This window comes from Bactrocera neohumeralis, unplaced genomic scaffold (genome assembly GCF_024586455.1).
Source record: "Bactrocera neohumeralis isolate Rockhampton unplaced genomic scaffold, APGP_CSIRO_Bneo_wtdbg2-racon-allhic-juicebox.fasta_v2 cluster10, whole genome shotgun sequence".
Taxonomy (NCBI): domain Eukaryota; kingdom Metazoa; phylum Arthropoda; class Insecta; order Diptera; family Tephritidae; genus Bactrocera; species Bactrocera neohumeralis.
In genome coordinates this window covers 27142397-27155986 of record NW_026089623.1, presented here as the reverse complement: position 1 = coordinate 27155986, position 13590 = coordinate 27142397, and the positions used below count along the sequence as shown (strand labels likewise).

The 13590-nt window shown below is 36.9% G+C and overlaps 1 protein-coding gene across 1 annotated transcript in view; it reads right to left on the bottom strand.

Moving 5' to 3' along the window:
- Positions 1-1029: 1029 nt before the first annotated feature.
- The window catches only part of LOC126765595 (nitric oxide synthase-like), a 107401-nt gene continuing 94840 nt past the window's right edge, over positions 1030-13590 (bottom strand). Inside the window, exons 5-6 of the mRNA XM_050483204.1 lie at positions 8239-8330; positions 1030-1093 (exon numbers count right to left, since the gene is read on the bottom strand). Coding sequence (XP_050339161.1) covers positions 1030-1093; positions 8239-8330 — 156 coding nt within the window. The remainder of the gene's footprint in view (positions 1094-8238; positions 8331-13590) is intronic.

The following is a 13590-nucleotide window of genomic DNA, read 5'->3' as shown; positions in this document are numbered from 1 at the left end:
AACCTATTTTTCCGAGTACCAAACGAAAAAAAAAATTTTTTTTTGAATCACTCTAATCTACATATTTAGACTTAGTAACGTTAAATGACTGTGATGCTAATAGTATTGTTTCTGCAAATAAAGACGTTCTTCAGTGGTTTGAATTACAATTAATAAATATGATGGGTATTGGAACCGACAATGCATCAGTTATGACTGGTGTAAATGGAGGTGTTTACGCGAAATTAAAAAGAGAGGTCCCTCATTTGATTTTAGTCCATTGTATATGTCATTCACTACAATTAGCCGCCTCTAGTGCTGCCAAACAGTTTTTACCACGAAATCTAGAGTATATAATTAGTGAAACTTACAATTGGTTCTCCCGATCTGCGTCAAGACAAGCTAATATAAAGATTTGTATAAAGCAATAAATGATGCAAAAGATCCACTGAAGATTGTGCAGTCCTCTCAAACTAGATGGTTATCAATTGAATCAGCTGTCTCACGGATATATAACCAGTGGCTGGAGCTAAAAACTCATTTTTCAATTGCTAAATTAGACGAAAGATGTTACACGGCAGAAGTCTTGCATGGGATGTATAAAGATGACATTAACTTTGGGTTTCTTGCTTTTCTTTATTCAATACTGACTGAACCAAATAGGGTTAATAAATTATTTGAGTCGAATGATGCAGATCCAGCAAAACTAATTGACGAGTTGATGAATTTAATTGAGTTACTTGTTAATAAGATCAAACTGCCTACCCAAAGAGTAAATCTTTTTACTCAAAACATAAATGATTTCATTGATCCAACATGTAATTTAGGGAAAGATTTAATACTCCTATGACAAAATTAAAAGAACAGGGACTAAAGCAGAGTGACGAGAAAGCAATTCGTCAAAGATGTATAACATTTATTGTGAATTTAATTAATGAAGTTATAGTTCGATTACCTAATAATGTCGGCATATTATCACGATCAAAAGAATTAGTGTTGATAGTGCACTAAACCCTAACAAACAACCTATTACTGATTTAATCAAATATTTTAATCACAATAAGAGTGAAGACTTGATTGCACAAATAGACGACCAATGGTATCAATTTCATACCTTAAAGTGTAATGAATCTAAAGATACTAAAAAGTTTTGGTACGAAGTTTTGGCCTTTAAGGATGCTCAAGGACAAAGAAGATTCAAAAAATTGGCTTCTTTTGCTATGTCAATTTTGATATTACCTCACTCTAATGCTGACGTCGAGAGACTTTTTAGTAATTAGAACATAATCAAAAGTAAAAAGCGTAATAAGATTTATCTACCAATGTTGAGATCACTGCTGATGGTGCGAGCTGGTTCATCTTTAGCTGGAAAATGCTGTCACGATTATGAGATACCAGATAAAGTCATTCGGCAAATTGGAACTAAAGATGCTTATCGTTCTCAAGAAAATGAGCTTGAAAATATTGTCGATAGTTCTTCAGAAGAAGAAAACATTTTTAATCTTTAATTACAAAAATAATAAATAAAAAAATTTTAATCTCTGTTATTAGTTTAATAGATAAAAATAATTTAATATTTTCATTGTATTTTTATCATTTTAAAAGTATAAACTTTTAAATTAGTTTGCGATTAATAATAATTATTTATTTAAAATACTTTAAATTTCAATTTTATGACTTTTCTTTACTTTTCGTTTAAATATTTAAATTAGTTAGTTCAGCTTGAAGAGACCGCTAGTGGTTTTTTAGTGGTTTTAAAGTCGACACTAGTGGTCCCTGGAAAAATATTCTGGCAACACTGGCTGCACCCAACTCCTACTCTTGAAACGTGAGCAGCCCTTGGGTAAGATGTGGTAGCCAACCTCTTTGTACCCTAGGGTCACGGCTAAAAGACAAAAAGCAACAGCGAAGTCACTCCGGTTTGAGGGATCACTGAAATCTAATTGCAGCGTCTGTTCACCAAACGTAATAAAGACTATGACTTAAAGACAAACTCCTGCAATGTCTGGTTCTTAAATTGGAAAGGTGCCGCTGACCAGCTCGGAAAAGAATGGAGGCAGGGGTCTTATAAAGGAACGTAAATTCGGAGTTGGACCCGTGACAGGAGAATAACTTAGTCGTCGAGGCTTGGCATTCACTCCGGTGTCAGAATCAGAGACCCAATTGTCGACATGTCACTGATTTACAGATGCAATTTATGAGCAGCTGGAGCGCGCTTACTATAACTGCCCCCGCCACAATGTCAAAATTGTGCTTGGCGCTTTCATCGCTAGAGTTAGAAAAGACATCTTTGATACAACAGTAGGAATTGGCGAATCCTCTCCAAATGGGTTGTGGCTGATCGACTTCACAGGAGCTTAAAATATAATTGTCTGTAGTATTAGTCTCCGGATCGCAAAATTCAAACCATACTACGTGTCTCCAATGTCCTTGACATGCTACAATCACACCCGATAGTTAAACGGTATCATACTCGGACTTGCATTTCAGCTCTCTGAGAGCACTCCTCAGCAACTTGGTAAAAGGGAACTGTTGGTACGACGAGAACTGTCGTGTCGCAGTGGAGAGAAAGCGGACAGCATACATCGCAAAGTCGCGATCGACCATATTACGAAGCGAACACATATGCAAACAAAACAAGCCGCTATTTTAACTTGGTATCCACCAAATCTAATACGGCTATGAAGGATAGGAAAGGATCACTCCGCACCTTTCGATACCAAGCGAGGTTTCAGACAAGAAGACTCCCTATCGTATGACTTCTTCAATATTGCTAGAGAAAATAGTACGACCTACAAAGATAAATAGGGAAACGAAGCGTAAGGATCTGGGTATAAACGAGGACAAGACGAAATATCTCCTGTCATCAAACAAACAGTCATCGCATTCTCGACTTGGCTCACACAACACTGTGGAACTTTAAGTCGTAGATAATGATAATTTCGTCTATCTTGGAACCAGTATTAACATCAACAAAAATATCAGCCTTGAAATCTAACGCATAGGCATTCTGGCCAACAGGTAGTACTTTGTACTAAGTAGACAATTAAAAAGTCACATCCTCTCAAACTCTACAAGTCCTTCATCATTTCTGTCCAGATATATGGAGCGGAGACATCTTACGAGTCGGCTTTAGGAGTGTTCGAGAGAAGGATTCTGCCGAATATTTGTGGTTATTTGCGCATTCGCAACATCGAATTGGCACGACATAGCTCAACAAATGTTCACACTTTCCTCCATCGTATTTCAAGAACGGATTGACCGACTTGAAATTTGTAGGGTACACTCAGCACAAGTAAGCATATGGAGCTATTTATTATTAAAGAAAATTCCCCAATTTTAATTTTTATAGCAACAGCAAAAATTAACGCGACCTTTTTTTTTTTTTAATTTCCACTAAAAGTCCAATTATTGGTATATCCATTTTGTTTATTCACGATTACAGCAGCATTTCTTTTTTATATCTTGCATCCTGTTGCTACAGAATATTATAATTTTGTTCACCTAACGGTTGTACGCAGCACCTAAAACTAAGCGAGATACATATTTGGCATATATATATATATATATACATACATATATAAATGATCAGGGTGACAAGAAAAGTTGAGAAACGATGTTTCAGATAAGGTTAACTCTACTCTTGGAGAAAATAGTTCGAGCTGCAGAACTAAATAGAGAAAGTACCATCTTCTATAAGAGTATACAGCTGCTGGCGTACGCCGATGATAATGACACCATTGGCCTCAATAACAGCGCCTTTAATTCTGCTTTCTCCAGACTGGACAAGGAAGCAAAGCAGATGGGTCTGGCAGTGAACGAGGGCAAGACGAAATATCTCCAGTCATCAAACAAACAGTCGTCGCACTCCCGACTTGGCACTCACGTCACTGTTGACAGTCATAACTTTGAAGTTGTAGATAGTTTCGTATATTTGAGAACCAGTGTAAACACCACCAACAATATCAGCTTCGAAATCCAACACATAATATCTCTTGCCAACAGGTGCTACTTCGGACTAAGTAGGCACTTGAGAAGTAAAGTCCTCTCTCGACAAAAAAAACCAACCATTCCCGTCCTGTATTTTAATAAAATTAAATGTTCACGGTTTTGTATTATATTATTCGTTTGGCGCTCAATATAAATGAAATTGGTTTTGGTCTAAACATAATGAATTTCGATCCTGTGCTTGACTTTTTTTTCTATCAATATCAATTACATATAAGTATCTTATTTGAGAATGATTTAAGTATAATTTTCGCTGACGGGAAGTAAATAAGTGAGTATATGACATTCAGAATAAGTTAATATGATATCAAATGTCATTGCAATCCATTCACGATTTCGTCGAAGAATGAATCAAAACCCTTTGGCTACCTTTTTATCTCTTGCAATCTCCGTAGTATACTAGTTCTGTATACTTAACGGTTTTTTGTATCAGCTGAAACTAATCGATATATGTATAGGGTTATGTATATATAAATGATCAGGATGAAGAGACGAGCTTAAGATCGGGTGGGTGAATATATATCTGTCAGTACATCCTGCAACTTGATTAAAAATTGAGATATCATAATGAAATTTGTACACGTGTTCATTGGTCTAATCGCGAAGATGAGTTTTTAGATAAGTGTAATCGAACCACTGTCACGGCCGCAAAACCGCATTAAACGATAGCCTATAAATTGATATACCTACAGGGTCCGGCACTCGAAGTGCGCCATAAATTCGGTTTGCAAAATTATTTTTATTTATTTTAAAATACAAAATGTGTGAAAATAATCATAAATTCAGGACCAATTCACTTTTGCTCGACATGATCACCTTTTGACTTAAATATGGCCTTGAGACGGTCAAAAAACGAATCGCAAGCTGCCCGAATGTGACTTGCCGGTATCTTGTCCCACTAACGGACAATGGCTTTCTTCAGCATCTCGAGACTGGTGTCTCCAGAGAGAATAATCCATTGGATTCGCATCTGGTAAATTCGAGAAACATTGTGTGGTCGTAATGAAGTTCGGACCGTTGTTTTTCAGCCATTCTTGGTGCACTCGCGCTTTGTGAGACGGTGCTGAGTCTTGTTGAAACGTCCATGGTTTGCGACCGAAATGTTTGTTTGCCCACAGCTTCAAAGCAGCCTCCAGAACACTTTCCCGATAATATGTCGCATTTACTTTGACGCCAGGCTCGATGAAAACAATTGGAGAGCGCCCATTTGCAGTGACAGCGGCCCACACTATTATTTGTGGCGGGTGCTGCCTCCTGGTGGCCAACCGATGACTTAAATTCTCGTATGAACGGTCGGTCAAGTAAACCCTATCGTTTTGAGAGTTTACGAATTGTTCAGTTGGAAAAATTTTTTCGTCCAGTCTTACTTGATGCTGCTTCGGTGTGAAATCATGGGACTTTAGCACTTGTAAGGCTTGACCTTAAGCTCATTTTTTAATATGCGTCGAATGCTGCGGTCGGAATTTTTCAGTTCTTTAGCCATTTGATTGGCACTTCGTCGTAGATTTCGCTCAAGTCGCTTCTTCACTTTCCCAACCATCTCACGTGACGTTGCATAAATACTATAAAACAATCACATTATTACGTTTAAATTCCATCGCTGATCACTTTTTTTGCGTTCACTTTTGGCAAAACTCTTTTGAACACTTGTGAACAATACTCCGAACTGTCATTCAGCAAATGTATAAATAGCTGATTCCAGAGCAACAGCTGCGCGAACGGTCTGAAGTTGGTTACACTTCGAGTGCCGAACTATATAAAAATGTCATTCACGAATTGCAACAGCAAAGTGTACCTTTGGTTTGAAAATTTTATAAAGTGGGCAGACCCCGCCCCCTAAAAGGTCAATTATGCTACTGAGATCAAATTGCATTGGTTTTTCTCTAAGTTGGTAGTACTGTTAGAGAAATCTATGCTAAATTTCACGTCAAAATATTCATTAGTATTTGAGATACGCGTCGTTTTGTGAGGCTCTAAAAGTGAATTTTTCTATTTTTACTATGTCTGAATTTATTGAACAAAGAAGTGCGATAATGCACCATCTCATACTGCATTGGTTATTCGTGATCATTTCGCCGCATTTTCAACTAATATCGCAACCACCGCATTCGCCTGATTGTAACTTTTGGCTATCCAGCAAATTTACATGCTCGCTCCCGTTTGACACCGTTTTGACTCATTTAAGGATATAAAAGCTGAATCGAAGAAGGCTCTGATGGCCATCACGATATCATATATGGAGATGGTCGAAAATCCTGACATTAGTTATATAGGCCAAGTGTTCGCTCAAATGTATATATTTTATAAACAATGATACACTGTTATAAAAAAAACGCACTCTTTTATTTTCATTGGGATAACACACATATTGGCCGATATATGCTGTACAAAGTCACCCGGAAGTTCGAACATTTTTATGTTAGGTATATGGGGTCTAAGGGAAGTATTGGTATGATCCAGACATACCTTTTTAAGAGAAGGATTATCCTTTAATTTCAGTTATATACATATAAATGCACATTGATCGATATTTTCGATCAAAAGTCAACTGTAGGTAACGAGATCTAAATATTTGGTGTCTAGGGGCTTGAACAGTTTTTATTGGGGTTAAAGATATTTTGATCATAAGGTGGCACACACTAAAGATATTATTTGAGCAAAGTTTTATGCCGACCGGTGCCCCTTGCTACTGTATCCCCTGTACCAAATTACAGCTTTATATTTTAATTTAATACTTAGTTATGGCACTTACCAAGTTGCATCGAGATATCACAATTTTTACTCCAGTTACAGCTTGCATGAACGAACAGATAGACAGTCGGATTTCCACTTTTCTCGTCATGCTGATTATTTACATACATATATACGAGTACAAGGTGCTTTCCAAAGTAAACGGGACTTTTTGAATCTAGCGCACCCTGGTGGCGCCATCTATATGTCGATTGGTGCGAATCTGCTGTCTTTGTCGATTGTCTAGTGAGAATTTCATGACATTTCATTGATTGGAAGTGAAGTTATTGCGTTTTAAGTGTCAGTATGTTTGTGTTATCGGTGCGAAAATTAGCTTCGAACAAAGAGCCAACATTAAATTTTGTTTTAAAATTGGCAAAACTTTTTCCAAAACATTTCAATTGATTAAACAAATTTATGGCGACGATTGCCTATCCCGTAGCAGAGTGCACGAATGGTTTCAACGTTTTCAAAGTGGTCGTGACGATCAACATGTGGGCCAATCAAAATCCGTGATCACCGGAAATTCCATCGAAACTGTACGTGAATTCATCAAAAATCAGCAGGAATCATCATTAAAATTCACGGAAGTGGAATTGAACATCTCAAGAACATCGATTTATCTTATTTTGACCGAACTTTTGGATTTACGAAAGGTGTGTACACGGTTTGCTCCGCTCAAATTGACTGACGTCCAAAAATTGCTATATTGCTCAGAATCCAACATTCGATCGACGCTTGTGACCGATTATTTGACCAAAAATTACATTTGAACCATTAACCACTCCCCCTATTCACCTGATATGGTAGATGCCATTCAAAAGGCCATAACGGCCAACGAGCTAAAACACTCGTTCGACATGCTTTTGGACCGTGCAAAAAGCTGTATTGAAGCTTAAGGATTTTTAATAAAATAAATTGATTTTGCCGAAAAAAACATTTGTTCTGTTTTTTTTTAAGTCCTGTTTACTTTGGAAAGCACTTTGTATACATATATAACCCTATATCTATCTCGCTTAGTCTTAGGTGATATGTAAAACCGGGTGAACAAATCTGTAATACCCTGTAGCAACTGGTTGCAAGAGTATAAAAATTTTCAAACTTCCAGTGACTTTTAACATAAAGTTTTGCCAACACATAAATATTAGTATTTCCCCGGCTTTGATACTTTGAAGTTGCAAGAGTATAAAACTTGCGGTCACACTCGAACCTAGCCTTCCTTAGTTTTTTATTATAAAGTTCTGCTAACTTCTGAAGGTGTTTTCCACGCAAGACTGAAGGACAATGCATACACCCGAACTTGTTGTTTATTACCGTCTTTTAAAGCCCACCGCAAATCATTCAAAATAAAATTTGTCAGATCCAAAATTTCTGCGAACCGCAAAAAATCGGCAAAAGCTCTTATACTACAACTAAATTATATTACAACTAGATTGAATGTAAGGAATCAAAATAAATGCGAGCAAACCAAAACACTGATAATAATAAGTATAATAACATCCTGTTATTAAATCAGCTCACCTGAGATTTCCTTTGTTAGTTGCATATTTAATGTGATTGCAAATAGCTTCAAACATACCACTGGTTGTGGTGACATAGCGGCAATCGAAAACCTGTAAATAAATACAAAGAAAATACAATAGAAATTGCTACGAAACGCTAATGCACCACAAGAAAAAAGGAACCTCAAAGTAATATACTTATTACCAATTACTACGAGTATTAACTATCACTTATTCAAATTAATTCCATTTAAATATATTTTTGGAATATTAAATATACATGGAATAGCCTTCAATGCGCGCAGCGATTCACGTTTAATGGCTTTAATTGACTCAAAACGGTTACCTCGGAGCGGTCGTTTGGTGAAATGCTAGAAGTCACACGGGGATAAATCAGGCGAATACGGTGTTGTAGCATGATATTGGTTGGCGTTCTTAGGTTGCTGCGACTTATTTTTGAACTCCAACATACAAATTTTGTATGCCGTTCCCCAAGGGTCTATGTTCGCTTCTTTACAGAGCGAAACAAGATCTCCTACTTCGGATAATCGCTGACTTCAGGAGCTTTTTTTGGCATTTAAATGCTTCTCTGAGGCTGATTTCGTTATCACCTCCATAGTTGCGCTGTAAGCGGCGTCTAGCTGAGCGACAGAGCTTCCTCAGCTTGGCAATTTCGTCGTTCCGCCAGTATACCGGCTTTCAATTTTTATTGTATCTTGCCCTGCGCATAGTTGAGCGCCATACTGCAACTAGTTCCTTTCGCACAGAGGATACTAAGTGGGCGGCATCTTCGCCTGATGTCGTTGCCGCACTCCAAACGCTCTCAAAAACACCAGTATAAATTCTTTTTGCCGCCAACTTCGTTTTCGAGAGGTATTTCTCCGACAGAGTTTCGTTTCCTGGAAGAACGAAACTTCAGAAATTATAGCCATATTGTCGCTATTTGTATACATATCTGACACCTTCCACTGAGTATGCCTGCTAAGCGCGTCTTTAGCAAACATTAGGTCTATTATTGATCTTTTATTCCCTTTTGAAAGATATTTTGTGTTACACTGTTTAAAATCGTAAGACTTGACCACGATGGTTTGTAATCATGCTACTTCAAGCAGTGGACCATGTATTTTTACGAATAGCTTCGTGCAAACGACGCTAAACCTCAAATAGTATGCCTTGTTGACACATCCATATTCGAAGAAAACTGTCAACATAAGCTTGGTTTTTGACCTGCTTTTTCGGCTTCGGCTCACCTTTGCCTTTGATCCAAGACTCATCGCCAGTAATAATACGTTTCATGACATCCTGGTAGTCGAATAACATTGTTTCACAGACGTTAACGCAACGCTGTTTTTCGAAAAAACTTAAGTGATTTTGGATCCAATCGTGCTTTCACTTTTCTTAATCCCAAATGATCTTTTACAATGGTTTTCATTGATCCTTCCGATATTCAAAACGATGGCAGTAAGATCCCTGATTGTTAACCTTTAATTCTCAATCACCAATTCCTTTATTTTATTGATTTGTTGATCATCAGTTGATGTTGATGGCTGTCCTTTACGTGATACGTCGTCAACGCGTTCTCGACCCTCTTTGAATAATTCGTACCAATCAAAAACACTTGCTCGCGAAAAACAATTATTACCGAAAGCCTTTTCCAGCATTCTGAATGTTTCGGCCCAGAAATTAGATTCCGCACACAAAATTTAATGCAAGTTCTTTGTTGAATAAATTCACTCTTTGTAAAAATCGCCGAATACAATTTATGTACTTCAGAAAGACAAGCATATTCTAAAAACTAATGATTATTGTGAAGTGCATTTGGCACAGATCTCACTTATTGTCATACGAACCCAGAAAAAACTGTTTCAGCGAATGGATTTTCTCGCGAAATTTATATTAAAAGTTCTTACTAAATTTTTCTCACAGTAGTATGTACAAAAGTAGAAAGAAAAGCCGGTACGATATTGTCAGTAAAGTTGTAATAACAACTATCTGATTAAATTGAAGTAAAGTCGCAAGTGATTGAATTTGTAAATAAGATGGGGAAGGTGCTCTCCTAAGTTCAGATTCCGAAACAACTAAGAAAGGGCTAAGGGCGTTACCGAACATTTTATACTCTCTTATTTTGCATGCCTCAAAGCCGGAGAAATATTTTACATATACAAATTACAAACAAAAAACTTTGTATTAAACAAGTAAGGATGAGCTAGGTTCAGGTGTAATATTACATTTCTTACAAAATGTTTAAAAAAATCCTTAGAGATTTAAATGTTATTAAGCTACATTAAAGATCAGAGACACATTTATTTCCATTACTCTATTTTGCTTCGCGTCGAAGATACTTGAATTAAAAGCTACCTAATTAATTCCTCGTCAGTGTTCAAAGTGTACGGACGTGTTTTTTGAATTCGCTCCGTGATTCATAAGCAAACAATAATAATAAATAAAAACAAACAAACAAATAAAAAACAGTGCACACAAACTTCTAATAATAAACATTAACAAATAGTGCACAAAACAAATATATATACACAAAAAACAAACAATAATGAGTGCTTCGCAGCCTCAACCGCAAAACCGTAGGCATTCCTTAAATGCCTACTTCAGTTTTGTCGAGCCAACAAAAGTAACTCCTAGCAAAAACAAATGTAACGGCGATGATGAGTCATCGCAGCGATCAGATGTAAGAGAGACTAAGCAAGCGCAGTCAGCAGAAGCAGCAGTGAACAGAAATCGGGCAACAACAAATCCACTGACAGCAGCCACTATGCAGCAAGCACCCGGACAGCGAAGGAAAATAAAATGCAAGGTGAGAATGTACCAAGCAAAAAAGGGCCAGACTGGTATTGATCGCAACAGATTTGCCTTACTAAGCAAAGAGCTTAACGACGAAGCAAAGGGTACCACCACGGTCGTGAATGCCAAACCCCCTCCAATCTATTTGCGTGAGCGTAGCTCAAATGCGCTTGTTTCAAAAATGAGCAATATAATAGGCACAAACAATTTCCACATTGTGCCCTTGAAAAAAGGTAACATATGTAGATGAAACAAAAATTCAAACATACACTGAAAAAAGTTTCATGGAAATTGTAAAATTCCTATCAAATAATAACAAGAATTACTGAAGAGCTCAAAAGGCCTAGTTGTTGTCATAAAAGGTATAGAGTCTTCGGTAGACTCTAACGACGTTAGAGAAGCACTAGAAGAAGGTGGTTTTAGCATTAAATCAGTAGTAAATATTTTTAACAAGAACAAAGTCCCACAACCAATGTTCAAAATAGAATTGATGCCAGATTCCAACAAATTAAAGAAAAATGAAATACACCCGATTTACAATTTAAAATATCTTCTCCATCGCAGAATCACCGTTGAGGAACCACACAAGAGAAATGGAAAGAAGAAAGCATATTGCACTCTACGAAGTGTCTGTGTAGTATGTGGTGATCTACATCCAACTTCAAAATGTACTCTTTAAAAGAGAGGATTTAAATAAAAACTGCAGCAATTGTGGAGGAAACCACACTGCTAACTACAGGGGTTGCCCTGTATACAAAGATTTAAAATCGAAGTTGTCACAGGGCATCCAAGCACGTCGTAACCAAATGATGAATATTCCATCTATTGAAAATATTGAAATCCCCGTCCACATTTCAAAACCAGTTAATCCTAAAGACTATGCTACACAAGGAAGCTATGCAAACGTGGTGAAAGGCAATACTGCACAAATGCAATTGCCCCAAAACCAACCAAATGGAAGCGTTGAAACTATGATTTTCAACCTTACCCAATGTATGACACAATTTATGGCTTCAACGCAAAATATGATTCAAGAGATAATCAAATCACAAAACCAAATGTTGCAAACTTTTTTAAGTAAAAAATGAGTGTATTGAACATTTGTTTATGGAATGCTAACGGTGTTAACCAACATAAATTGGAACTTATTAGATTTCTGGATGAAAATAGTATCGATGTAATGCTATTGTCAGAAACTCATCTTACGAACAAAAACAATTTCTTTATACCGGGATTTAGACTCTATGTTACAAACCACCCAGATTGAAAGGCACATGGAGGAACAGCAGTGTTGGTTAGAAAACGGTTAAATCACCACACATCAGAATCTTATGCCACAGCGCAATTACAAGCTACAACAATAACTATAAAAAATCGCTGCGGGGACTTAAATCTGACAGCCATGTACTGTCCACCTCGGTTTAAAATTACTAACATCCAATTCAAAGACTTTTTTGGAATACTAGGCCATAGATTTATAGCAGGTGGAGATTACAATGCAAAGCACACGTATTGTGGCTCACGGCTAATTAATCCGAAAGGACGACAGCTGTATCACACTATTATAAATAGGCACAATAACCTTGACGTAATATCTCCTGGTAAGCCGACATATTGGCCTAGTGATCGTAAAAAAATACCAGATTTAATTGATTTTGCTGTAATCAAAAATATAGATAAATCGCTTATAACAGTTAATACATGTACTGATCTATCTTCTAATCACTCTCCTGTACTAATAAAGTTATGTGAACAACCCATATTCGTTAATCCAATAGTGGGATTAACTTCTTATAAAACGAATTGGCTAAAATATAAAAAATACGTGAGTAGCCACATTAATGTTGAGTACAAAATAAATACAGGAAGAGATATTGACGAAAGCATAGAAGAACTCAATGATATAATAACTAAAGCAGCTGTCTTAGCAACACCAAACAAAAGCTATAAGCCGCTTGGTGCCAGAAAAATTACTAACAGAGAAATAGAAAAGCTTGTAAACGAAAAAAGGCGTGCAAGGCGTGAATGGCAGATAAATCGCTCCCCTTCCACTCAGCTTCAATTGAAATCAGCTGTACGTAAATTAAAAAATGCGCTTAAACGTGAGGAAGAATCCAATACCGAAATGTATATAAAGAAGCTGTGTCCAAATTCAAGCAAGCAAAATTCTCTTTGGAAAGCCCAAAAGTTCCTGAAGCCACCAACTAACTCCAACATGCCTATACGAGACATGGGCGGAAATTGGGCTCGAAGTGACGAGGAAAAGGCTAATTGTTTTGCAAATCACCTAGAAAAGGTATTTCAACCAAATTGCCCAAAGAACAACTTCGAGTTGTCCAGCTTACCAAACACAGTTAACGAGTCACTCGAGTCTTTTAAGACTGCACCTACTGAAATTATTAGAATAATAAAAGAACTTAAACCAAAAAAGTCACCAGGACACGATAATATTACCCCAAAAATTCTAATTGAGTTACCAAGTATTGCTGTAGAAGTGCTCTCTTTGCTCTCCAGTGAAATTCTTAATCTTGGATACTATCCTAATTCATGGAAAAAGTCGCAGATTATTTTGATA